We start from the raw sequence: 27,261 nt of genomic DNA on the forward strand, positions 1-27,261 counted from the left end.
CATATTTTTCACCTAGTCGGCTCAGGGATTCAAACCAGGGACCTTTTGGTTACTGGCCCAACGCTCTTAACGTCTAGGCTGTCAAACAAAGAAAATATGCTTCCCTAGGTTCGTCATAACTATTCAGATCCAGTGGGTCATCATTCACCCGTCTCATGTCCCTCTGTAGGTACTGTTTGATGAGCGTGAAGGGCTGCTATACTGACTTCCACATTGATTTCGGGGGCACGTCTGTGTGGTATCACGTGTTCAAGGGAGGAAAGGTAAGTTGTCATGTTTGTTTTCCAGATTGTATGTGGCAAAATAATGCATCCTGAGGCTCTCTGGTATACCCTCCCCCAATCCTGGTACTGTACATGTATTCTATTTCTGTTGAGGCGCTACAAATGAACCTGTTCCCTGTTTGTCTCAGCAATTGCTGCAGAGTCAGCAGACATCAGAGGATTGTTGCTAGGGTGTCCGTATGCACACCTTTGACGGATCACATTATACAAACTTGCAAAGGTCAAGCTAAGGCATGAAGAGGAAGCGAGGGGGAAGAACATTATGTGAAAGGATGAACAAATCTCCGAAATGTGCTGACTTCTCTAATATAAGCTGTAACCTTGAGAAATATATCGCCCTTGTTGTTAGATGACAACCAAAGCCACATCCCCAACTTTTATCTCCCTGTCCTGTGCTCAGGTGTTCTGGCTGGTGCCTCCGACACCTCATAACCTTGCACTGTATGAGGACTGGGTTCTGTCAGGCAAGCAGAGTGACGTCTTCCTGGGAGATCGTGCAGATGGCTGCCAGAGAGTTGAGCTAAAACAGGGCTACACCTTCTTCATCCCCTCTGGTGAGCTGCCTAGCATTTTGTTTTGATCTATTCCTATCATAATATCATGAATATCATTGTAACAAACCATACAGTATATGCACTGCTTTATTCAGGCATGTGTTTGAGAACATGTTTGGACATACCATGTCTGTCTGCCTGAGCATGTTTTGAGTGGGTCAGCTGGTTCTCATGATGTTTGGCTGGCTGTCCCGTTTCAGGCTGGATTCATGCAGTCTACACCCCCGAGGACACACTGGTGTTCGGAGGCAACATTCTGCACAGCTTTAACATTCCCATGCAACTCTCAATCTATGAGATAGAGAACAGGACTAAGGTAGGCTGTCTCATACAGGTGTTCCAGTACTGATGCTTCACTCCACCTCTGACCTGCTCCATTAGTGAAACCATTAGTGAAACTAAACTGTGTCTCTACAATGAAGATGGATGGGGAAAAAGCCTCACCTCATACAAACAAACTGGATAGGGGAAGTTGGGAAGCTAGGGATTGAAACGAGGCAGGAATGTGACACAAAGGCCCAGGTGCTGAACATTCTGTCATTGGCATTACCATCCAATTGAGAGACAGACTGATGTGCTAATGATGGCACGGATGAGGTCTGTGCCCGCAAACAAAAATCCATCCATATTCATGTGGAAATAGTCTGTGACAGCGGTTCATGTAAAATCAGAATACAGCGCTAAAAGGGCAGAAATGAATCACGGAGCTTGTTGTGTCATATTGGCTTAATCTCTCGTGGAGAGATCCTGTGCGTAAACCAAAGAATCTGACACTGACTATTTGGATGTATAATTGGGCAAAGGCGGTGCTTAAGCAATTTTAAACTCCAGGGGTGATAAACACAGGTTCAATTAGTGAAGGGGGAGGGGGTTTTGGCTGAGAGTTTCTTTTTGCTAGGGTGGAGACGCAAACCGAACCGTATGGACCCAACACAGCTGATTAAATGACCCAATATTTAAATTCTGGGTTAACTGAGATTACATACTGGCAGCCTGAGACTGAAATACTTAAAGGAAAGAGTGTTTCTCTTCTTTTCACAAACTCCCAGGGGCTTCTTATGTTGATGAAATATAGTGTATATGAGCCTATTGCTTTTGTGTGTATGCATGTGTTTGTACTGTATATGACCTAATTAGAGGAATGTCTAGAAATATTTCACTATTTTTATTCCGGTATTCTTTCCAATAATAAGATCGGAGTAGTTGCTGTAATGATATGGATGCTTGTCCTGCAGGCTTTGAGATTTATATGGATACTTGGCTAAATGTAGCTTTCTCAGTTATGATGGATAGCTGGTTAGAAGAGTCAGCTTTGCTGAAAGTACAGTACTATTTTTGTTTCTGCTGGAAAAGAGGTATGAGAGAAACAGAGACAGTTTCATATGCTCCCCAGGGCTTGGCACGTTGCGTTCACTCTATTTTTACACCTCAACACAGAAATGGAGCTGGAGAAAGAAAGGATTATCACTGAAAAGTGTTGATCTGTATGAAATCATCTCAGCGAGATAAATATAGCTGTGTTTCTTAGAGGAGAGTGGGAATCAGATCATGCTGCTGTGTCTGAGAGGGCAAGCTCTCCCTGGAGAGATGGGAATGAATGGAAGAGCTTGGCCTTGAACAGGGCCTCTGGTTTGCCAGTGTATGTTTAACGTAACCGTTGTCTCTATCAAATGCAGTTGAATTGTTCAACTAGTTTCTTACACGACATGACCAAAAGTATGCAATCCAGTCAGACACAAGCATTAGTGAGGTCGGAAGTTGATGTTGGATGATTATGCCTGGCTCGCAGTAGGCTTTCCAATTCATCACAAAGGTGTTTTATGGGGTTGAGATCAGGGCTCTGTGTAGGCCAGTTAAGTTCTTACACACCGATCTCGACAAACCATTTCTTTATGGACCTCGCTTTGTGCACTGGGGAATTGTCATGCTGAAACAGGAAAGGGCCTTCCCCCAAACTGTTGCCACCAAGTTGGAAGCACAGAATCGACTAGAATGTAATTGTATGCTGTAGTGTTAAGATTTCTCTTCACTGGAACTAAGGGGCCAAGCCCGAACCATGAAAAACCGCCACAGACCATTATTCCTCCTCCACCAAACTTTACAGTTGGCACTATGTATTAGGGCAGGTAGCGTTCTCCTGGCATCAGCCAAACCCAGATTCGTCCGTCGGACTGCCAGATGGTGAAGCGCGATTCATAAAATCACATTTTATTTGTCACATGCGCCGAATAAAACCGGTGTAGCATTCCACAGTAAGGTCGAGTTTACAAGCCCTTAACCAACAATGCAGTTTTAGAAAAATATTTACTAAATAAACTAATGTAAAAAATAAGAGCAACAATAAAATAACAATAACGAGGCTATATACAGGGGGTACCGGTACTGAGTCAATGTGTGGGGGTACAGGTTAGTTGAGGTAATATGTACGTGTAGGTAGAGGTAAAGCGAAGATGTATAGATAATATACAGCGAGTAGTAGCAGCAGTGTCAAAGGAGAAAGGGGGGGGGGGGGTCAGTGCAAATAGTCCGGGTAGCCATTTGATTAGCTGTTCAGCAGTCTTATGGCCTGGGGGTCGAAGCTGTTAAGGAGCCTTTTGGACCTAGACTTGGCACTCCGGTACTGCTTGCCGTGCGGAAGCAGAGAGAACAATCTATGACCAGAGTGGCTGGAGTCTCAGGCAATTTTTAGGTCCTTCCTCTGACACCACCTGGTATAGAGGTCCTGGATTGCAGGAAGCTTGGCCCCAGTGATGTAATGGGCCGTACACACTACCCTCTGTTGTGCCTTGAGGTCGGTGGCCGAGCAGTTGCCATACCAGGCAGTGATGCAGCCAGTTAGGATGCTCTCGAGGGTGCAGTTGTAGAACCTTTTGAGGATCTGAGGACCCATGCCAAATATTTTCAGTCTCCTGAGGGGGAATAGGTTTTGTTTTGCCCTCTTCACAACTGTCTTGGTGTGTTTAGACCATGATAGTTTGTTGGTAATGTGGTCACCAATGAACTTGAAGCTCTCAACCTGCTCCACTACAACCCCATCGACGAGAATGGGGGCGTCCTTGGCCCTCCTTTTCCTGTAGCCCATGATCATCTTCTTTGTCTTGATCACGTTGAGGGAAAGGTTGTTGTCCTGGCACCACACTGTCAGTTCTCTGACCTCCCTATAGGCTGTGTCATTGTTGCCGGTGATCAGGCCTACCACCGTGCTTGGCCGTGCAGTCCTATCAAGAAGTCCAGGATCCAGTTGCAGGGGGAGGTGTTTAGTCCCAGGGTCCTTAACTTAGTGATGAGCTTTGAGGGTACTATGGTGTTGAACGATGAGCTGTTGTCAATTAACAGCATTCTCACATAAGTGTTCCTTTTGTCCAGGTGGGAAAGGGCAGTGTGGAGTGCAATAGAGATTGTGTCATCTGTGGATCTGTTGGGGTGGTAGGCAAGTTGGAGTGGGTCTATGGTTTCTGGGATGATGGTGTTAATGTGAGCCATGACCAGCCTTTCAAAGCACTTCATGGCTACAGATGTGAGTGCTATGGGTCGGTAGTCATTTAGGCAGGTTACCTTGGTGTTCTAGGGCACAGGGACTATGGTGGTCTGCTTGAAACATGTAGGTATTACGGACTCGGCCAGGGACGTGTTGAAAATGTCAGTGAAGACACTTGCCAGTTGGTCAGGGCATGCTCGGAGTACACGTCTTGATAATCCGCCTGGCCTTGTGAATATTGACCTGTTTAAAGGTCATTCTCACGTCGGCTATGGCAAGCGTGATCACACAGTTGTCCGGAACAGCTGGTGCTCTCATGCATGCTTCACTGTTGCTTGCCTCGAAGCGAGCATAGAAGTCATTTAGCTCGTTTGGTAGGGTTCATCACTCCAGAGAACGTGTTTGACCTGCTCCAGAGTTCAATGGCGGCGAGCTTGACACCACTCCAGCTGGCACTTGACATTGCGCATGGTGATCTTAGGCTTGTGTGCGGCTGCTCTGCCATGGTAACCCATTTCATGAAGCTCCCGACGAACAGTTCTTGTGCTGATGGTACTTCCAGAGGCAGTTTGAAATACGGAGTGTTTCAACCGAGGACAGACTATTTTTATGCGCTTCAGCACTCTGCGGTCCTGTTGTGAGCTTGTGTGGCCTACCACTTTGCAGCTGAGCCGTTGTTGCTCCTAGACATTTCCACTTCACAATAACCGTACTTACAGTTGACCAGGGCAGAAATTGGACAAACTGACTTTTTTGAAAAGGTGGCATCCTATGACGGTGCCACATTGAAAGTCTCTGAGCTCTTCAGTAAGGCCATTCTACTGCCAATGTTTGTCTATGGAGATCGCATGGCGGTGTGCTTGATTTTTTTTACATTTTAATAACCCTGTCACCAATGGGTGTGGCTGAAATAGCAGACTCTACAAATTTGAAAGTGTTTCCACATACCTTTGTATTATATAGTAGCAGTAAAAAGTTTGGACATGCTGTGGTAGCCATGCTGGTGAAGTGTGCTTTGAATTCTGAATAAATCACTGACCGTGTCACCAGAAAAACACACCATCACACCACCACCTCCTCCTCCTCACGATGGAACCACACATGCGGAGATCATCCGGTCACCTAATCTGCGTCTTACGAAGACACGACAGGGAACCAAAAATCTCAAATTTGGACAGATCAAAGGACAGATTTCTACTGGTCTAATGTCCATTGCTTGTGTTTCTTGGCCCAAGCAAGTCTCTTATTCTTATTGGTGTCCGTTAGTTGTAGTTTCTTTGCAGCAATTCGACCATGAAGGCCTGATTTACACAGTTTCCTCTGAACAGTTGATGTTGTGGTGTGTCTGTTACTTGAACTCTGTGAAGCATTTATTTGGGCTGCAATTTCTGAGGCTTGTAACTCTGATTAATTTACCTTTGCAGCAGAAGTAATTCTGGGTCTTCCTTTCCTGTGGCGATCCTCATGTTTTAGCCTAGAGTAAATGATAACTGTCTAGTCCCAGACATTAGGCCTACTGCTTGAGTATTAATACAGAAGGAAGTAAATAAACCACCAGACCTGCAGTGAAGATTAGGCGTTAACTCTTGTTAATCATTACAAAATGGAGGCAGACTAAACATGGGAATGACTTCCCTCATTGTCTTTTTAGAGACTTTTGTTCTCTTAATTACATTTTCTCTCCAAACTCGTTTCAGGTTCATTCCAAGTTCCGCTACCCGTTCTACAATGAGATGTGCTGGTATGTCCTGGAGAGGTACGTGCACTGCCTGACCAAGCGCTCCCATCTCGCTCCGGAGTTTCACAGAGATCCTCTGCTAATCGGTGAGTGAGCCCAACTAATGGAGCTGTTTAACCAGTTCCCCGGGTGTGTCAATGAATGCTGCTTCAATCTTTCTTCTATCCCGAGAGCTCCTGCCTTGCACTCTTGTTGTAATTACCACTCACAAGTGGGTAACACTCTAATCCTTTGCTAAGAGCCAATGTTATAACACTTCTGACCTCTGTTTAATCAGTGAGACTGCGTTATCACAGAAATGATAGCTAGCATGATGAAAGTGACAGAAATTATAATCTGACCGGAATGGTTACACATATGGAGCACATCAGACTGGTCCTTTAGTCTTCTCTCATCCTCCTCCTGCACTTCTTCAGATTTGGAGACGAAGCTGAGCACTGAGAGCCCCTCCTCTGACTCGCGGAGTCAGGACATGGACGAGGAGGACTCCTGCGAGACGCAGCAGGAACAAGATGAACGGAGTGACAGGTCAGCATTTGATGACCCTTGCTCTCCTGATAACAGGAAGGGTAAACCCAGCGCCCCTCAGCCTCTTAAAGCTGCCTTGGATGATAGCTGCATCCCCACCTCCATCCAGCCTCCAGAGCTCCCCAAAACCCCCTCTGGTTCACCAGGCTCAGAGTCTCAGAGTAAATGGACTCATTTGACTGAGTTTGAACTGAAGGGCCTTAAGGCCCTGGTGGAGAAGCTGGAAGCACTCCCCGAAAATAAGAAATGTGTCCCAGATGGCATGGAGGACCCCCAGGCCCTGCTTGATGACATGAAGGTATGTGCCTAGCCCAGCTCAGCTCTAATGTATTTTCTGTCTCTGTGTAAATATCTGGACGTACCATTACAAAACACAGGAACTTACATTACTCTTTTACCCGTTCCCCAGGTTGTCTTGAAGGAACATGAAGACGATGATCCCAAAATGGCTGCCACTGGTGTACCTGTGGTGTGCTGGCCCAAGAAGTCTTCCAAGGTGAGAATGCGGTGTTTGTAGCCTCATTATTGTCATTCATCTGTCATCTGAAAGCCTGCCCATATTCATACTCTGTCTTGGCCTAGTAGAGCAGGGTGTATATCGTGATTTTGGTACTCGTGTCTCTCTCTCCTCTCTCTCAAACTAGATTATCTTCTTCCCTAGAGCAGTGGTTGTACTTATTTGCATAATTTTGATTTAGCGGGCTGCAGAATTGCCTAACGAGGGAGATAATGAGATTTTCTGTATTTTTTTGCTCCTCATCTCTTCCATGTCACAGCTGGGTCTCATCCACAGTGTCTGTCATTGTTGGATAATTAACACTGTTCTGCTTCATCTTGTTTACGAAGTGAGGGCTTTGAGTTTACTGATAAAAGGTTAACTAAAACTATGCTCCTTATGGGTGATCTATCTAGGCCTATTGATCAGCTTGACAAATAATTTGCAAATAAGTCTGATTTATTATTTTGTATCGAAGTCCCAAAATGCTTAATTGTGTCACTGCATCTCATTAGACATCACTTCTACTGTTGTATTGACTAAGACAGAATGGGGATTGAGGGGAGGAGTGGCGGCATGATAGAAAATGATCTGTGTGAAGCCCCTTTTGATCTTTAACTTCCTGTACTGCATTAAAAGCTCCAACCACAGTACAGCTGGACATAAAGTAGAAGCCAGAGCAGAGCAATCAAAGCCAGATTCACTGATGCAGCGGGCAGGCAGGAAAGCAACAGACTAGATCAATCCCTTACAAAGAAGTGTGCTGTGGACACAGTAGCACATAGCTGCATATGGGATGGATTTTGATCATAGAAATCTGTTGTCTGCTGCTCCCCCTACACGTCGTTGATCAATTTAAAGGCCAGCTGCTGATTCTGTGGGCTCTTTGTGTGTTCCTTTTGGAATAAAACACCATCTGTCTCTCTATTGGCTGAATTTGTCTGGTCTTCCTTCCCAGTGATCCGGCTCATGTAGGAATATTCCCAAACTGGTTCTGCATTCTCCTTCCTAACTGGAAGAAGGTGGGGCTCCACTGCACATATTCAAATACCTTATCTGCATATGGTCTCCCCATTGGCTGCACTGTCTCCCTGTACTCCTTCCTCCCAGAGACCTAACCATTCCCTATTCATGAGCTAGCCTGCTCTGCTCTGCTGTGTATATTGCCTTTGCTGGAAGATTGTGGAGCAGGAGGGAGGGCTGTGCGGTAGACGGCAGCAGCAGCTGGATGAGGAGGAGGCTCAGGCTGGGGCGGGCTGCAGCCATGTCAGTTTGCTGTGAGTTGGTCAGGGTATGAAAAACAGCCATGGCCATGTCGCTGAGCACTGACGATGAGGATTACGACTCAGAGGCTGAGCAGGTTGGTTAGCGCACTGAACTCCTCGGAACAGAGCAGAGGAGAGGAGAGAAATGTGTCTGTCGGTGAGGCACAGTTAATTGAGCTGATTGTTGTATGGAAAGGGGCCACCTGAAGAGAAATGCTGCTTCTGTTTCTGTGTTAGCCTCCTTTCTTGTGTTCTTTATTTTCTTCCCTGTGCTTGTAGGTTGATTTACAGGTTGTGTGTGGGTGTGTGTGTGCCTGAGAAATGCAGTAAGGAGATGAGATGGCACAGACCGTTCAGACAGCAGCGTCAGTCCTCAGGGAAACTACTGGTTGTTCCAGAACAGGGAAGAGAAATGAGATAAACAACAAGAATGTGTGTGAGAGATCAGGCAGAAAGATGCAGATTATAGATGAATATTTAATAGGTTCAGTTGTATGAACAGGGAAGAATACATCTGATGCATTTAATATATTTATTGTGCCTGCAATTGTGTATGATAATGAGGGAATATAGTTGATGTGTACCGTATCAATTGGCTATGGCATGTAAATGAGCCAGGAGATTGTGCATGTAAACGCTGAGGAAGATTGTGTTTGTGTATAGACTCCTCTGCCACATAGTCATAGCACTGCATTCCACAGCCCCTTCCAATTATACACTGACTGTGAGTGTGTTTATCATTGGATACAGTTTAATTCTTTTCGATCCTGCCACAGATGAGATGGCGGAAGATGTTTTTTTCCTCCCTGTTGCCGTTGATATCAACACAGCATTTGTTCGTGGTGTTCTTGTTCGATAGGGATGTGCATGTTTTTGGTGTTAAAAAACAACAACATATCACCTCCATCTCAACGGTCTGGTTGCAGATTATTATTATTTTTTTTACAGTGCCTATGAGATGATAGGTTGATTGAGATAAATGCTTTTGAGTTGTTATATCAAGAGCAAATTCATTAGGCTTGTAAATCCCCCAGAGGCCCACAATAACAGTGTCAATGTTTGGACAACTGTTTTTTTTTTTTTACAGTACTTCTGGGCGCTCACTGTGCCTCAGTCTAAGAGAGCCTTGCATCTATTATTCCTCGCTCGCATTTCCTCTTGAAGTTTACCAGCAGTGGTGTTTTATCTAAGGTCCCACATCGTGTTTGTTTGTGCTGTATGACTGATTGGGCGTGTGCCTGTGTGGATATGGGCTATTCAAGTTGAGCAGGTCTTCCTGTGTTCCACTGTGACGCAGTAGGTTATTACACTGTGGCACATACTCCCAACGCCTCTGCTGAACCTCAGCTTTGCTGAGCTAAGGAATAGCACGCTGGTTTGTAGAGGAATGTTCATCATCATACCTTAGATCTAGGGTCCTGTGTCTTGGTTAATCATGTCACATGACCTGGATTTTCAGCATTATTTTAAGCCTTTTCCAGAAATGAGAATTAGACCAAAAATGAAAGCAATTGTCTGAGGATGGTTCTGGACCATCTGACATAAAAAGAAAATGGGACAGCTTTGATAAAAAAGCTTTAAATAAAGGTTAAAATCCATGTCATGTGACATGATTAACCAAATCACAGGGCCCTACTAGCTAGCTACATAACATGCCTACATGTGTGCTCTGGTAATAAATTACATAGTTTACAGATAACAAACTTTTTAGGCATGGAAGGCTTTGACGCTGATGAGCTGGATAAGCTACATTTCATTGCATGTCCTTGCAAGGAGATATTATGCTCCCTGTACAGTCTCCATTTGGGATATGATGAGGAACATCTTATGTCACTCAGTGACCTGGGCTTCCTGAGACTGACTGATGGGTCAGTTCAGGTTCTGTACAGTTAGTTTCACTTCCTCTTTTTAGATGGAGATTTACACCCTTCTGTCACTGCCCTGCAGGATTCCCAATCCTATTATGTTTTTGTGTTGCTGGGAGACGAGAATTTTCAAGACAATGTGGAGGGCTGTCTGGAACATATTTTCTCATGTAAGGTCCGTGGTCCTTTGGGGTCAGGTCCGATCTGACAGCGATAGATCTACTCCTTTGAGGCAGGTTAACTTGAAAATCACTAAATGCTGTCAGGTAACCTGTTGGGTTATGACTTTTGATATGGGCAAATGGATCCTCTGTCATTGTCTATGGTTGCTTGTGACAGATATGTCAAGGAGGTGACCGGTGACAGGACAGATCATAGAACACTGTATGTTAGGGCTGGGAATTGCCAGGGACCTCACGGTACAATATTATCACGATACTTAGGTGCCGATACGATATGTATTATGATTCTATATGTATTGCGATCCGATAATGCGATTTGATGTTTCAAACATATTGCTGACTGTACAGTGCATTCGGAAAGTATTCAGACCATTTGGACTTTTAACACGTGTTGTTACATTACAGCCTTATTCTAAAATTGATGAAACAAACATTTTTCCATCAATTTACACACAATACCCCATAATGACAAAGAGAAAACAGCTTTTTAGAAGTGTTATCAAATTTATAAAATACAAAAAGCATACCTTGTTTACATAAATATTCAGACTCTTTGCTATGAGACTCGAAATTGAGCTCCGGTCCATCCTGTTTCCATTGATCATCCTCGAGATGTTTCTCCTACTTGATTGAAGTCCACCTGTTGTCCAGAAGGACAACCATCTCTGCAGCACTCCACCAATCAGGCCTCTATGGTAGAGTGGCCAGACGGAAGCCACTCCTCAGTAAAAGGAACATGTCAGCCCGCTTGGATTTTGCCAAAAGGCACTTAAAGAAACAAGATTCCTCTGGACTTTTGCCAAAAGGCACTTAAAGAAACAAGATTCCTCTGGGCTGATGAAACCAAGATTGAACTCTTTGGCCTGAATGCCAAGTGTTACATCTGGAGGAAACCTGGCACCATCCCTACGGTGAAGCATGGTGTTGGCAGCATCATGCTGTGAATATGTTTTTCAGTGGAAGGGACTGGGAGACTAGTCAGGATCGAAGGAAAGATGAATGGAGCAAAGTACAGGACCTGAGATGGGGCGAAGGTTCACCTTCCAACAGGACAATGACCCTAAGCCAAGACAATGCAGGAGTGGCTTTGGGACAAGTCTCTGAATGTCCTTGAATGGCCCAGCCAGAGCCCGGATTAGAACCCAATCGAACATCTCTGGAGAGACCTGAAAATAGCTGTGCAGTAACACTCCCCGTCCAACCTGACAGAGCTTGAGAGGATCTGCAGAGAATAATTGGAGAAACTCCCCAAATACAGCTGTGCCAAGCTTGTAGCGTCATACTCAAAGACTCGAGGCTGTAATCGCTGCCAAAGGTACGTCAACAAAGTACTGAGTAAAGGGTCTGAATACTTATGTAAATGTGATATTTGGCATGGGTCCCCAGATCCTCAAAAGGTTCTACAGCTGCACCATCGAGAGCATCCTGACCGGTTGCATCACCGCCTGGTATGGAAACTGCTCGGCATCTGACCGCAAGGCACTACAGAGGGTAGTGCGAACGGCCCAGCCAAGCTTCCTGCCATTCAGGACCTATATAATGGGCAGTGTCAGAGGAAAGCCCATAAAATTGTCAGAGACTCCAGTCAACCAAGTTATAGGCTGTTTTCTCTGTTACCGCACGGCAAGAGGTACCTGAGCGCCAAGTCTCGTACCAAAAGGCTCCTCAACAGCTTCCACCCCCAAGCCATAAGATGACTGAACAATTCATAAAATCGCCAATGGACAATTTACATTGGACCCCCCCCCCCCCCCCCCCTTTTGTACACTGCTGCTACTCACTGTTTGTTTGTTACCTATGCATAGTCACTTCGCCCCCACCTACATGTACATATTACCTTAACAATGACTCGGTACCGGTGAACCCTGTATATAGCCTTTTTATTCTTATTGTGTTACTTTTTATTCTTATTTATTATTTTAGTCTACTTGGTAAATATTTTCTTCTTCTTGAACTGCACTGTTGGTTAAGGGCTTGTAAGTAAGCATTTCAAGTCTATACTTGTCGTATTCAGCGCATGTGACAAAGTTTAAAAAAACATATTTTAATTTTATCTTGATACATTTTCAGAAATGTCAACCTGTTTTTGCTTTGTGATTATTGGGTATTGTATGTAGACTGATTTAGGGAAAAAACGATTTAATCAATTTTAGAATAAGGCTGTAACGTAACAAAATGTGGAAAAAGTCAAGGGGTCTGAATACTTCCCACTGTATGTCTGCTGCAGAGAGACAAGAGAGAGCATAAGAAAACAAGTCTTCTTTAGTTATCTGCACTTCCTTTCTGGCTCAGTCAGGCCCCGAGTCTGTAATCCAAACAGAGATCCTTGGATTCCACCACAGATTATAGATGCCCCCAATATCTAAAATAAAATATTATTTTGCCTAGATCTCTGATCACCCCAGCCTAGCCACTCTGCTTGGTGTACACTTGTTTTAGGATAAGTCTATAACAAGGCAAGGTTTAGCCTCTGACCCTGATGTTCTTCTCTGATAGGTTATTTGCGTTTTCTCTGTCCAGTGGTAGCAGCACTTGGTTGGCTACCCAACTCTCTCTACATGTCACAGGAATAGTAGGAAGTCTGTTGTTGCTATGCTGATCCTTGGAAAATGTGCACTGCTGATGTTGCTATAGAAATCTGATACACCTGATTGGCTGTGGCTGTTTTTTGTTCTGTTCCTTGCTGTAATTGTGATCACTGATTTCTCTCATCTCTTCCTACTGCTCTCAGTAGGCTAGGTGGAGAATGTTATGATGACATAACCATTCTATTGAATTCAAACACCTCATTACATCATGCAAATTCTTCCGAAGCGGTTTGTGGTTTTATTCTTGCAAAACCTGTTAGTCCCGCTGGTTAGTCATTGAGTGAGGATAGGGAGGAGGTGGAGTGTGCACAGCTTAGTGATTTAGTATGAGGATCAAAGGGATTAGTGAATTAGCAATTTCAATGTTGTTATTATTCTGACTCACATAGTGTTTTGCATAATGCTCTTCAGATAGAAATATAAAGCAGTACACACCCAGTGTTGCTGGTGCAGCTCTGAGCAGTCAGTCAGCATTCACCTGCATTTCCTTAGTACATGCCCTTTCCAACTGAAAATCACAGGATGGTGGGAAAGTAACACATGTTCTGTACCGTGGGTTGCTGTGGAAACAAGTGCCTGCTGGATATCTGCCATTTGAATTCACAGTAACCACATTTCCTCTGGTATAGCTCGTGCCCCATCACCATATACTGTACACAGCTAGGTTATATACTGAACAAAAATCTAAACGCATCATGTAAAGTGTTGGTCCCATGTTTCACGAGCTGAAATAATAGATATGAAGTCAGTATGAGGGTTAGCTCAAGATAGAATGAAAGGTGGCTAGTGCGTGGAAGAGTATCTGTAGAGTTCAAAAAGTACTTGCACTCAACCATGAAGAGGAATAACCCAAAGAGGCCAAGATGCAAAAATATTATCATTAATTTAATCCACACTCAAAATAATACAGAAAGTGCAAGGTGCTAATAAAACAAATTCATTAAACTGAGCATACGTTTTGGCCTCATGCCTTCATCAGTGCTGTACAAACAAATTAAGAAGATACGCACTTAAAACACCTGCTGTGCGTAACAGGCGCAACAGGTGCAAGCAGATAGTTAATTAGAGATTGGCAAATGGGGAGTCGATGCATATTAAAAAGGAATATATAAAGTATCAAAAATTGACAATTTGTCAGGTATAATTGGAAAGAGACAATCTGGGCTACATAGCAATATCAGAAGCAATAGATATGAAATACTTGAGTAGGCTAAAAAGCTCAGAGATCCCATACGCACAAAAAGCTTATTTCTCTCAAATTTTGTGCAGACATTTGTTTACATCCCTGTTAGTGAGCGTTTCTCCTTTGCCAAGATAATCCATCCCCCTGACAGGTGTGGCATATCAAGAAGCTGATTAAACAGCATGATCATTACACAGGTGCACCTTGTACTGGGGACAATAAAGGCCACTCAAAATGTGCAGTTTTGTCAAATAACACAATGCCACAGATGTCACAAGTTTTGAGGGAGCGTGCAATTGGCATGCTGACTGCAGGAGTGTCCACCAGAGATGTTTCCAGAGAATGTTATGTTCCTTTCTCTACCAAAAACTGCCTCCAACTTAGTTTTAGAATTTGTCAGTACGTCCAACCAGCCTCACATCCGCAGACTACGTGTATGTTGTTGTGTGGGCGAGCGGTTTGCTGATGTGAACAGAGTGCCCCATGGTGGGGTTATGGGCAGGCATAAGCTACGGACAATGAACAAAATTACATTTTATACAGTGGGGCAAAAAAGTATTTAGTCAGCCACCAATTGTGCAAGTTCTCCCACTTAAAAATATGAAAGAGGCCTGTAATTTTCATCATATGTACACTTCAACTATGACAGAAAAAATGAGGAAAAAAAATCCAGAAAATCACATTGTAGGATTTTTAATGAATTTATTTGCAAATAATATAAGTATTTGGTCACCTACAAACAAGCAAGATTTCTGGGTCTCACAGACCTGTAACTTCTTCTTTAAGAGGCTCCTCTGTCCTCCACTCGTTACCTGTATTAATGGCACCGGTTTGAACTTGTTATCAGTATAAATGACACCTGTCCACAACCTCAAACAGTCACACTCCAAACTCCACTGTGGCCAAGACCAAAGAGCTGTCAAAGGACACCAGAAACAAAATTGTAGACCTGCACCAGGCTGGGAAGACTGAATCTGCAATAGGTAAGCAGCTTGGTTTGAAGAAATCAACTGTGGGAGCAATTATTAGGAAATGGAAGACATACAAGACCACTGATAATCTCCCTCGATCTGGGGCTCCACGCAAGATCTCACCCCGTGGGGTCAAAATGATCACAAGAACGGTGAGCAAAAATCCCAGAACCACACGGGGGGACCTAGTGAATGACCTGCAGAGAGCTGGGACCAAAGTAACAAAGCCTACCATCAGTAACACACTACGCCGCCAGGGACTCAAATCCTGCAGTGCCAGACGTGTCCCCCTGCTTAAGCCAGTACATGTCCAGGCCCGTCTGAAGTTTGCTAGAGAGCATTTGGATGATCCAGAAGAAGATTGGGAGAATGTCATATGGTCAGATGAAACCAAAATATAACTCGTCGTGTTTGGAGGACAAAGAATGCTGAGTTGCATCCAAAGAACACCATACCTACTGTGAAGCATGGGAGTGGAAACATCATGCTTTGGGGCTGTTTTTCTGCAAAGGGACCAGGACGACTGATCCGTGTAAAGGAAAGAATGAATGGGGCCATGTATCGTGAGATTTTGAGTGAAAACCTCCTTCCATCAGCAAGGGCATTGAAGATGAAATGTGGCTGGGTCTTTCAGCATGACAATGATCCCAAACACACCACCCGGGCAACGAAGGAGTGGCTTCATAAGAAGCATTTCAAGGTCCTGGAGTGGCCTAGCCAGTCTCCAGATCTCAACCCTGCTCTAGAGGAGATCTGCATGGAGGAATGGGCCAAAATACCAGCAACAGTATGTGAAAATCTTGTGAAGACTTACAGAAAACGTTTTACCTCTGTCATTGCCAACAAAGGGTATATAACAAAGTATTGAGAAACTTTTGTTATTGACCAAATACTTATTTTCCACCATAATTTGCAAATAAATTCATAAAAAATCCTACAATGTGATTTTCTGGACTTTTTTTCCTAATTTTGTCTGTCATAGTTGAAGTGTACCTATGATGAAAATTACAGGCCTCTCATCTTTTCAAGTGGGAGAACTTACACAATTGGTGGCTGACTAAATACTTTTTTGCCCCACTGTAGATGGCAATTTGAAAGCACAAAGATAACGTGACAAGATCCTGAGACCCATTGTCGTGCCATTCATCCGCCGCCATCATCTAATGTTTGAGCATGATAATGCACGGGCCCATGTCGCAAGGATCTGTACACAATTCCTGGAAGCTGAAAATGTCCCAGTTCTTCCATGGTCTGCATACTCACCAAACATGTCACCGATTTGAGCACGTTTGGAATGCTCTGGATTGACGTTTACAACAGCATGGTCCAGTTCCCGCCAATGTCCAGCAACTTCACACAACCATTGAAGAGTGGGACCACATTCCACAATCAACAGTAAGATCAACTCTATGTGAAGATGTTGCACTGCATGAGGAAAATGGTCACACCAGATACTTACTGGATTTCTGATCCACGCCTCTACTTTAAATTTTTTTTAAAAAAGGTGTCTGTGACCAATCGATGCAGATCTGTTTTCCCAGTCATGTGAAATCCCATAGATTAGGGCCTAATTGACTGATTTCCTTATATGAACTGTAACTCCAGTAAAACTTTTAAAATTATTGCATGTTGTGTTTTGTTATATTTTTGTTCAGTGTATATACAGTACAAAAGTACATGGACACCTGCTCGTCGAATATCTCTTTCCAAAATCATGGGCATTAATATGGATTTGGTCCCTCCTTTGCTGCTATAACAGCCTCCACTCTTCTGGGAAGACTTTCCACTAGACGTTGGAACATTGCTGCTGGGACTTGCTTACATTCAGCCACGAGCATTAGTGAGGTCGGGCACTGATGTTTGGCGATTCGGCCATACCCGAAGAGACTTGCAGCTGTAATTGCTACAAAAGGTGGCTCGACAAAGTATTGACTTTGGGTGGGGGGTGAATAGTTATGCACGCTCAAGTTTTCAGTTTTTTTGTGTCTTATTTCTTGTTTCTTTCACAATAAAAAATATTTAGCATATTCAAAGTGGTAGGCATGTTGTGTAAATCAAATGATACAAACCCCCAAGAAATCCATTTTAATTCCAGGTTGTAAGGCAACAAAATAGGAAAAATGTCAAGGGGGGTGAATACTTTAGCATGCCACTGTATTAAATTTTTAAAAATCATCTTTGAGAACTAACTCACCAAAATAAAAGCTAGGGGGAGAAAAATAATACATTCGGGAGTATTTATTTTATGTTTGAGCATAACACAGCATTAGCCATGGCAAAATGCATAGAATTGCAGGAAATTTGGAACTGCACATTTTTCTCATCTCCACGGCAGGATGTTAAATTGCAGGGAATTTGCAACATTTTCTCTCCGCTCCATGTGTGGAATTGCAGGTAATTGGCTTAAAATGCAAACATTACTCTGCACGGCCAAGATTGGGGGCCTCAAATGTTCTTGCACATGAACCGGACCAAATTTGGCTGCGTCGATGGGCCGACCATGGCATTGCCACATCCCCCTGCCACACCCACCTTTTTGATCCAGAAAAATATTTTAACGTGTGTGTATGTGTGTGTGTGTTTTATGAGCAGCACATACAACGTTGTCTCAACATTGGCTCAGAGCCAGAAATAAGAGGGGAAAATAAACACTCTCAGGAAGAAATAGACTCAATAATGGAAAATGCTCCACATCAAAGCAGCCCCTCTCCCCTCCCCTCCATCTCTCACTGCCTTCAATTTAATTTTACAGCATATTTAAACTTGTGCCCTCTCGTTGTTACGTAAAAGTGTTAGTGTTTTGGCATACAATGTTGCTAGGGAAACATGGAAATACTTTCAAACCAAGTTTTTAAGATGTTGGAGTGCAGATGATTTGAGTTAGAAAAATGGCATGTTCTCACTTGAGTGTGGTCAGATGTTGATGACTTCAAATTGTATTAGTCACACAGCCGAATTCAACGAGCCATTTGCAATGCAAATAGTCTGGGTAGCCATTTGATTAGATGTTCAGGAATCTTATGGCTTGGGGTAGAAGCTGTTTAGATGCATCTGGGACCTAGATGTGGCGCTATGGTACCGCTTGCCGTGCGGTAGCAGAGAGAACATTGTACGACTAGTGTGGCTGGAGTCTTTGGCAATTTTTAGGGCCTTCCTCTGACACCACCTGGTATAGAGGTCCTGGATGGCAGGAAGCTTTGCCTCAGTGATGTACTGGGCCGTACGCACTACCCTCTGTATTGGTGGCCAAGCAGTTGCCATACCAGGCAGTGATGCAACCAGTCAGGATGCTCTCGATGGTGTAGCTGTAGAACCTTTTTGAGCATCTGAGGACCCATGCAAAATCTTTTCAGTCTCCTGAGGGGGAATATGTTTTGTCGTGCCCTCTTCACGACTGTCTTGGGGTGCTTCCTTGGACCATGTTAGTTTGTTGGTGATGTTGACACCAATTTAACTTGAAGCTCTCAACCTGCTCCACTACAGCCCAGTTGATGTGAATGGGGGTGTGCTCGGTCCTCTTTTTCCTGTAGTCCACAATAATCTCCTTTGTCTTGATCACGTTGAGGGAGAGGTTGTTTGCACCACACGACCAGGTCTCTGACCACCTCCCTATAGGCTGTCTCGTCGTTGTCGGTGACCAGGCCTACCACTGTTGTCATCGACAAACTTAATGATGGTGTTGGAGTTGTGCCTGGCCGTGGAGTCATGAGTGAACATGGAGAACAGGAGGGGACTGACCATTCACCCCTGAGGGGCCCCTGTGTTGAGAATCAATGTGGCGGATGTGTTGCTATCTACCCTTACCACATGGGGGCTGCCCGTCAGGAAGGAAGCTTATTGATGAGCTTTGAGGGCACTATGGTGTTGAACGCTGAGCTGTAGTCAATGTATAGCATTCTCACATAGGTGTTTCTTTTGTTCAGGTGGGAAAGGGCAGTGTGGAGTGCAGTAGAGATTGCATCATCAGTTAGGATGGTATGCAAATTGGAGAGGGTCTATGGTTTCTGAGATAATGGTGTTGCGGTGAGCCATGACCAGCCTTTCAAAACACTTCATGGCTACTGACGTGAGTGCTACGGGTTGGTAGCCATTTATGCAGGATTCTTTAGTGTTCTTGGGCACAGGGACGATGGTGGTCTGCTTGAAACATGTTGGTATTACAGACTCGGACAGGGAGAAGTTGAAAATGTCAGTGAAGACACTTACCAGTTGGTCAACGCATGCTCGCAGTACACATTCTGGTAATCCGTCTGGCCCTGTTGACCTGTTTTAAAGGTCTTACTCACATCAGCTGCGGAGAGCGTGATCACACAGTCTAACGGAACAGCTGATGCTCTCATGCATGTTTCGGTGTTATTTTCCTCGAAGCGAGCATAGAGGTAGTTTAGCTCGTCTGGTAGGCTCGTGTCACTGGGAAGCTCTCGGGTGTGCTTCCCTTTGTAGTCTGTAATGGTTTGCAAGCCCTGCCATATCTGACAAGCGTCAGAGCCGGTATAGTATGATTCGATCTTAGTCCTGTATTGACGCTTTGCCTGTTTGATGGTTCATCGGGGGGGCATAGCGGGATTTCTTATAAGCTTCCGGGTTAGATTCCCACTCCTTGAAAGCGGCAGCTCTAGCCTTTAGCTCAGTGCGAATGTTGCTTGTAATTCATGGCTTCTGGTTGTGGTATGTACGTATGGTCACTGTGGGGACGACGTCATCAATGCATTTATTGATGAAGCCAATGACTAATGTGGTGTACTCCTCAATGCCATCGGAGGAATCCCGGAACATATTCCAGTCTGTGATAGCAAAACAGTCATGTAGCTTAGCATCTGCTTCATCTGACCCATTTTTTATTGATTAAGTCACTGGTGCTTCCTGCAGGAATCAGGATAGATTTACGGTCAGATTTGCCAAATGGAGGGCGAGGGAGAGCATTGTATGCGTCTCTGTGAGTGGAGTAAAGGTGGTCCAGAGGTGTTGAATTTATTTATTAAAAAAAAAAAAAACTCTTCCTCTGTTTGCACATTTAACATGCTGATAGAAATTTGGTAAGACTGATTTAAGTTTTCCTGCATTAAAGTCCCCAACTACTACGAGCACCGCCTCAGAATACATGGCAGAATAGCAATTAGCTGCTAGGGCATTTACCATGAAGATATTAACTTTGTCTGTTAGCTTGCTAACGGACGTATGTACATTTTTGTAATATAATGTCTGTGGTGGTATGTAGACCACTACGAAAAATACAGATGGACTCTCTAGGTAGGTAGCGTGGTGTATAGCTTATCAGGAGATGCTCTACCTCAGGTGAGCAAAACCTTGAGACTTCCCTAGATATCGTTCACCAGCTGTTATTTACAAAAATACATAGTCCGCCGACCATTGTCTTACCAGACGCTGCTGTTATATCCTGCCGATACAGTGTAGAACCAGCCAGCTGTATGTTGATAATGTTCTCGTTCAGCCATGACTCCATGAAGCATAAGATATTACAGTTTTGAATGTTGGTAGTTTAATCTTCCGTGTAGGTCATTGATTTTATTTTTTAAAGATCGCACATTTGCTAGCAGAATGGAAGGCAATGGGGTTTATTAGATCGCTAATGAATTCTCAGAAGGCAGCCCGCCCTCTGGCTCCTTTTTCTCTGCATTCTCTTCACTCAAATGACAGGGATCTAGGCCTGATCCCATGGTTCTTTGTTTTCCATAGTAGATGGTTAGACCAGCGAACTAGGTATCACAGGTCATAATAAAAGCTCTGCTTGTGGCGCAGAACTTAGTTGGTCAACTGCTGGGATTGATTAGATGAGTCAATTCACCTGGTTTCCCTAAACAGCTGCCAATTCCGGGGTCAATATGACAGCAAATACTGCAACACCCTGCAGACCTGATCCTGTATTACGAAGCCTTTTAGAGTAGGACTGTTGATCAAGTGTCAGTCTTTTTGATCATAATGAATTGGGAGTATTGGGACTGATTGGGACCTGTTTCTAGATGAGCACTCCTACTCTGAGATTCTTTGTGAATATAGGCCCAGATCCATCTGTCTATACTAGACCTTGCTTTATTGCTTTTTGGGTTGTTGTACTATAAAGATACCTGACTCTCCTACCTCTTCCTCTTCTCCATTCAGCAGCAGAGACCTCCTAACAGGCCCAAACCCAAAATGGTGGCCTCGTCTCCTGCGCCTGCGGTCAAGCTGTCGGCCAGCCGGAGCACGTCTGGGGCCCGGAGAAGGAGGACGCGATGTCGGAAGTGTGAGGCGTGCCTGAGGACAGAGTGTGGAGAATGCCACTTCTGTAAAGACATGAAGAAGTTTGGAGGGCCGGGTCGCATGAAACAGTCCTGCATCATGAGGCAGTGTATCGCGGTAGGCCTCATAGTAACCTGCAGAGTATTTGGACATTCTTTGTATGTGTGTGGACATTTTATCTGGTGACTGTGTGCAGAGGGGGAGTTTCTAATATACTAATGTGGTGTTTGTTTGTTGTCTCCAGCCTGTCCTGCCCCACACTGCGGTGTGTCTGGTGTGTGGGGAGGCAGGGAAGGAGGACACGGTGGAGGAAGAGGAGGACAAATTTAACCTCATGCTCATGGAGTGCTCCATCTGCAATGAGATAGTCCATCCCCTCTGCCTAAAGGTAAACTGCTAAAGACATTATGCTGTTTAATTGATTCAGTGTGAGCACTTACATTACTGCAGTGTATTTGTTTATGGTTGCCCTTCCTCCTATAGAGCAGGGGTCGGCGACTGAGAGTGGTTTGGTTTTGTCCCGCACCCCCAAAAAAAAGTATTTCGGATTTTTAAGATTTATGTTTTTGGTCAAAAGCATGTAAAGTCACCAGGAATTCAGCAAAAAATGAGTTTAATTTAGGAAATCTGTTCCCAGGTATTCCCACAAATAAAGAGACGTACGTGAATGTGTCACAATGTATTCAAGGTATGAAATTATTGTTATTAGGGGTTCACAGCAAAGCCGTGGCGCAGTTATAAGCAGTCTCACTTAAACTCCCATATCCGCTGCTCCGTTTGCCATTTGTTACGTTACAGCCTTATTCTGAAACGGATTACATGTTGTTGTTTTTTCTCAATCTACACACAATACCCCATAATGACAAAGCAAAAACAGGTTTTTAGAAATGTTTTCAAATGTATGAGGGAAAAAAACGGATATCACATTGACATAAGTATTCAGACCCTTTACTCAGTACTTTATTGAAGCACCTTTGGCAGTGATTACAGCCTCAAGTCTTCTTGGGTATGATGCTACAAGCTTGGCACACCATTCTTCTCTGCAGATCCTCTCAAGCTCTGTCAGGTTGGATAGGGAGCGTCGCTGCACAGCTATTTTCAGGTCTCTCCAGAGATGTTCAAATGGGTTCAAGTCCGGACTCTGGCTGGGCCACTGAAGGACAAGGAGACTTGTCCCGAAGCCACTCCTACGTTGTCTTGGCTGTGTGCTTAGAGTTATTGTCCTGTTGGAAGGTGAACCTTCGCCCCAGTCTGAGGTCCTGAGCGCTCTGGAGCAGGGATCAAGCATCAAGGATCTCTGTCCTTTGCACCGTTCATCTTTCCCTTGATCCTGACTAGTCAGTCTCCCAGTCCCCGCCACTGAAAAACATCTCCACAGCATGATGCTGCCACCACCATGTTTCACCGTAGGGATGGTGCCAGGTTTCCTCCAGACGTGACGCTTGGCGTTCAGGCCAAAGAGTTCAATCTTGGTTTCATCAGACCAGAGAATCTAAATCTTGTTTCTCATGGTCTGAGAGTTCTTTAGGTGCCTTTTACTGAGGAGTGGCTTCCATCTGGCTCCTCTACCATAAAGGCCTGATTGGTGGAGTGCTGCAGAGATGGTTGTCCTTCTGGTGGGTATTCCCATCTCCACAAAGGAACTCTAGAGCTCTGTCAAAGTGACCATCAGGTTCTTGGTCACCTCCCTGAACAAGGCCCTTCTCCCCCGACTGCTCAATTAGGCCAGGTGGCCAGCTCTAGGAAGAGTCTTGGTGGTTCCAATCTTCTTCCATTTAAGAATGGAGACCACTGTGTTCTTGGGGACCTACAATGCTGCAGAAATGTTTTGGTATCCTTCTCCAGATCTGTGCCTCGATACAATTCTGTCTCGGAGCTCTACGGACAATTCCTTCGACCTCATGGCTTGGTATTTGCTCTGACATGCACTATCAACTGTGGGACCTCATATAGACAGGGAATTGCCTTTCCAAATCATGTCCAATCAATACATTTACCACAGGTGGATTCCAATCAAGTTGTAGAAACATCTCAAGGATGATCAATGGAAACAGGATGAACCTTGAGAAAAGATAAGGGTTTAGTTAAGAGATGGCTGAGTTATTGATAAATCAGGAAATGCTGATTTCATGTGTCAATTTTAAATCCTTTGTAAATCCTGTGTAACGTCATCAAAGACATTACATTGATGAACCATGTTAAGTTTGGCATTGATATCTTAACAAATAAGCAAACTAACAATTCACTTGTTTAACTATGTAATGCTACAACTTAAAATAATCATAACTAATCTTCTCATTGACAAAAGCCAGATTCACTCCACATTTGGTTGTTGGACTCATCACAATGATCCATCAATGTTCGCCAGTAGATGCATATTAGCACATATTTTAAAATATGCCAAAATACTTTAAAAAATAATCTTCTCATGAGCCATAGGACCAAATGACACCAAATTTGGTCCTGATCAGTAAAAGATGGCTGAGTTATTAACAAATCAACTATCGACCTATCAGCCTATCGACTTGAAACTTGTCATTGTTATCATGGACGTCCTTAAGATGTACCACGCTGAATTTGGTATTAATATATTTCTTGGTTTAAAAAAAATATATCAACAACTCACTCTTTGCGTATGTAACGCTAATGATTTTGTATTTAGTGCACATAAAGGAAGATACAGTAGTTCCTACATGATAGTGCTTTGTTATCCAACTGATCTCGTGTTCCTTTTGTCACACTGTGAACCCTGTTTATTGCTGCTCGTAGCTATATTTTTCACCCCCCAAAAATATGAGGGTCTAAGTTGTGGTCAATTTGCAGTGTACATATTATCATAATTATGTTCCGGCCCCCCCATCATCCGCTCCGACAAAAATTGGTCCGCAGATTAATCTAGTTGCCTTCCCCTTCTATAAAGGACTTATTCTGCTAATGATAAATGATAGCTTTGTTTCGTACTTTATCACTTTTACTTGTGCTTCCTATCACCTTCACCCACTCACTACTTGTGCTCTCTTGTTCAGGTGAAGAATTCTGGTGGAGTTGTAAATGAAGAGTTGCCAAACTGCTGGGAGTGTCCAAAATGCAACCATGCAGGGAAGACCGGGAAAGTAAGCATCTATGTGGTTGTGGAAATTAATGTTCTAGGCAGAATATCTACGCTCTGCACTGTTCAATAAATCACTTTCATTATAAAAAGACTTGAATTGTCTGGAAACAAATAGGCAAAAGGTATAAAGTTGTCTTCCCTTGTTTCTTCCCTTTTGGCTGTCAAGCAAAAAAGAGGACCAGGGTTCAAGTACGCGTCCAACCTTCCCGGGTCGCTGCTGAAGGACTCGCGATTAAACCGTGACGTTAAGGAAGAGTCCGACCTGCCCGGGTCGCTACTGAAGGACTCGCGATTGAACCGTGACGTTAAGGAAGAGTCCGACCTGCCCAGTGTGCCAACATCACCCACTGCAGTGAAGAGGAAGGCAGAGCGTGATGACACCCCCAAGAGGAAAGCTGAGGAATATCCTCCTCTGAAGAAACGTTCTCCCATGTTGTTACCTCATCCCCGACCCAGGCCTGAGGACAACCCTCTGAGGAAGAAGAGGAAGCTGTTCGACATCAAAGATGAGGACGAGCCTCCTGTTGTCAAGAAAAAGGTAATTTATCCAGCAGGCTTTGGGCTGGCCATGGATAATTATTTTTATATTGACTGTCTTTACTGAGCATTCCTCTTGATTTGATAAGAGACAGATTTGATAAGGCCCAGAGTTTATTTTGTCAAGATTCTATTACCAAACAATAACCCTTTTGATTTGAGAATTTGTAGTCCACTTACTTGTCAAACACTGTTTGGAGAAAAATATATGATAAATAAGGTCTTTATGAAAATGAAAATTAAAACTGTAAAGATGATTATGACAAATGAATGTCAGAGTAATTGATATGCTCCCCATGTTCCCTTACAGAAGAAGCCCCCAAAACCTGATGACAACTTCACCTCCAAGCTGTTACGGCCCATCAAGCAAGAGAAAGTTGATGAGGACGAAGACCATGAAGATGACAGATACACAGGGGACAGGGTTGCAGCTAAAGGGAAAAGAGAAGAGGAGGAAGATAAGGAGGATGATGAGGAGGAAGAAGAGGAGAAAGATGGTGTAGAGGACAGTAAAGACGGTAAAATAAAGACTATGCTGAGTCCACTGCTACGGACGTCTGCAGCCAGAGAGAGTGACCAGTCCTGCTCCAGCTCTCCCCGGGCAGGGCCCAGCAGTGAGGGGGGCGATGCCCCAGACAAGACACTTGGCCAGCTGAAGGCACACCAGCGACGCCGCCTACCCAACAAAGAGCTGAGCAAGGAGCTGAGCAAAGAGCTCAACCTGGAGATCCAGAAGACCGAGGACTGCTTGGCCAATCAGAACCGCAGACCACTGAAGGGGGAGAACAGCCCAACCAATAACAACCGTCGACCACTGAAGACTGAGGACTCCTCTATCAATCAGAACCGCAGACCACTAAAAACAGAGGACTCCCCCACCAATCATAACCGCAGGCCAATTAAGACAGAGGATGGCCTATCCAATCACAACCGTCGACCATTGAAGACAGAGGACTGCTTGGCCAATCAGAACCACAGGCCAATGAAGACGGAGCCTGAGAGTGACGGGGAGGAGCCTAAGCCCAAACGGCCACTCGACAACGGCAGCAGTGACCTCGGAGACTGGCTCCACCCCAGGGGGCGGGAGGTGAATGGGACGCCCCGCCAGCTCTCGCCCCTGGGGTGGAACCGCAGCCCTCCGATCACACCTATTTGCCCACGCCCCCCTCCCTGCCACTCACCGCCCAAGTGTGTACAGATGGAGCGTCACGTGATCCGGCCGCCTCCCATCAGCCCCCCACCAGACAGACTTCCCCTGGATGACGGACAGGCCCACGTGATGCGCAGGGAGGTGTGGATGGTCGTGTTCAGCCACCTCGCACACAGAGACCTGTGTGTCTGCATGCGTGTCTGTAAGACCTGGAACAGATGGTGAGCTGTAGCTATCGGAGGTCGTGTCTACACTTGACAATTACATGCAACTTCTGCTATCAGAATACGAAGATCGCATGGGTCTAGACGCACAAAAGTCACTTTGGTCTGATTCTGTTCAGATCTGTCTGACCACTTCAGGAGGTGGTCAGGGATGCTTTTGTGCGGATTTGTCCTCAATCTAGATGCAATCAGGCTACCAAAAGCGCATACAGTGGACGACGTCATCAGTGTCTAGAAAACTTGTGTTTTGGGACCGAAAGGCACTTTTATATTTATTTATAAAGCCCTTCTTACATCAGCTGATATCTCAAAGTGCTGTACTGAAACCCAGCCTAAAACCCCAAACAGCAAGCAATGCAGGTGTAGAAGCATGGTGGCTAGGAAAAACTCCCTAGAAAGGCCATCATTATAACATTGGAGGAAATGCGTTCCTAGCGTGTGAGGATCGTGTTTGCTGGCCTCATAAATGCTTTTGTTTGGCTAGAGTTATGCAATCCCTTCAGCATTGCTTGCTAGCTACAGAGGTTAGCTGGCTACTTAGCTATACAGTAGTTAGCTACTGCCGTCTGTTGTTGTTGTTATCATATTTAGCTTATTCCAACTCCATTATCAGAATACTAAAGCTGCATGGACTGTCATGTCCAGACAGGGCCTGATAGACCAAAGCGTCTGATACGAAGTTGGACAAGTCAATCTTGTGAATAGTGGGTTGTGTTTTTCAAAGTGGCCCTTGTTTATTGGAAAGACCGTATGAACACTGAGCTGTAAGGCTCTCTAGCCTTAAGCTCTCACCTCAAGTGTAGTCTTTCCACAGCTGTAGCTATGGTGACTGTGTGATCTTGTAGTTACCTTCGTCCCTACCTCCC

At 44.5% G+C, this 27,261-nt stretch overlaps 1 protein-coding gene across 12 annotated transcripts in view; it reads left to right on the forward strand.

Annotated features, from left to right (window-relative positions):
* The window catches only part of LOC110537201 (lysine-specific demethylase 2B), a 44,594-nt gene that overhangs the window by 11,452 nt on the left and 5,881 nt on the right, over positions 1-27,261 (forward strand). For 2 of the 12 annotated variants that reach the window (XM_021623053.3, XM_021623057.3), the window contains exons 7-17: positions 170-263; positions 685-838; positions 1,039-1,154; positions 6,014-6,140; positions 6,471-6,880; positions 6,992-7,078; positions 21,253-21,489; positions 21,617-21,760; positions 24,399-24,485; positions 24,642-25,022; positions 25,332-26,392. In XM_021623053.3, coding sequence (XP_021478728.3) covers positions 170-263; positions 685-838; positions 1,039-1,154; positions 6,014-6,140; positions 6,471-6,880; positions 6,992-7,078; positions 21,253-21,489; positions 21,617-21,760; positions 24,399-24,485; positions 24,642-25,022; positions 25,332-26,392 — 2,898 coding nt within the window. Of the gene's footprint in view, positions 1-169; positions 264-684; positions 839-1,038; positions 1,155-6,013; positions 6,141-6,470; positions 6,881-6,991; positions 7,079-8,243; positions 8,439-21,252; positions 21,490-21,616; positions 21,761-24,398; positions 24,486-24,641; positions 25,023-25,331; positions 26,393-27,261 lie in introns of those variants that run through there. The other 10 variants (XM_021623055.3, XM_090192004.1, XM_021623054.3 and 7 more) reach the window with 7 other exon arrangements.

This window comes from Oncorhynchus mykiss, chromosome 12 (assembly GCF_057628025.1).
Source record: "Oncorhynchus mykiss isolate SJ-2025 chromosome 12, ASM5762802v1, whole genome shotgun sequence".
Classification (NCBI taxonomy): domain Eukaryota; kingdom Metazoa; phylum Chordata; class Actinopteri; order Salmoniformes; family Salmonidae; genus Oncorhynchus; species Oncorhynchus mykiss.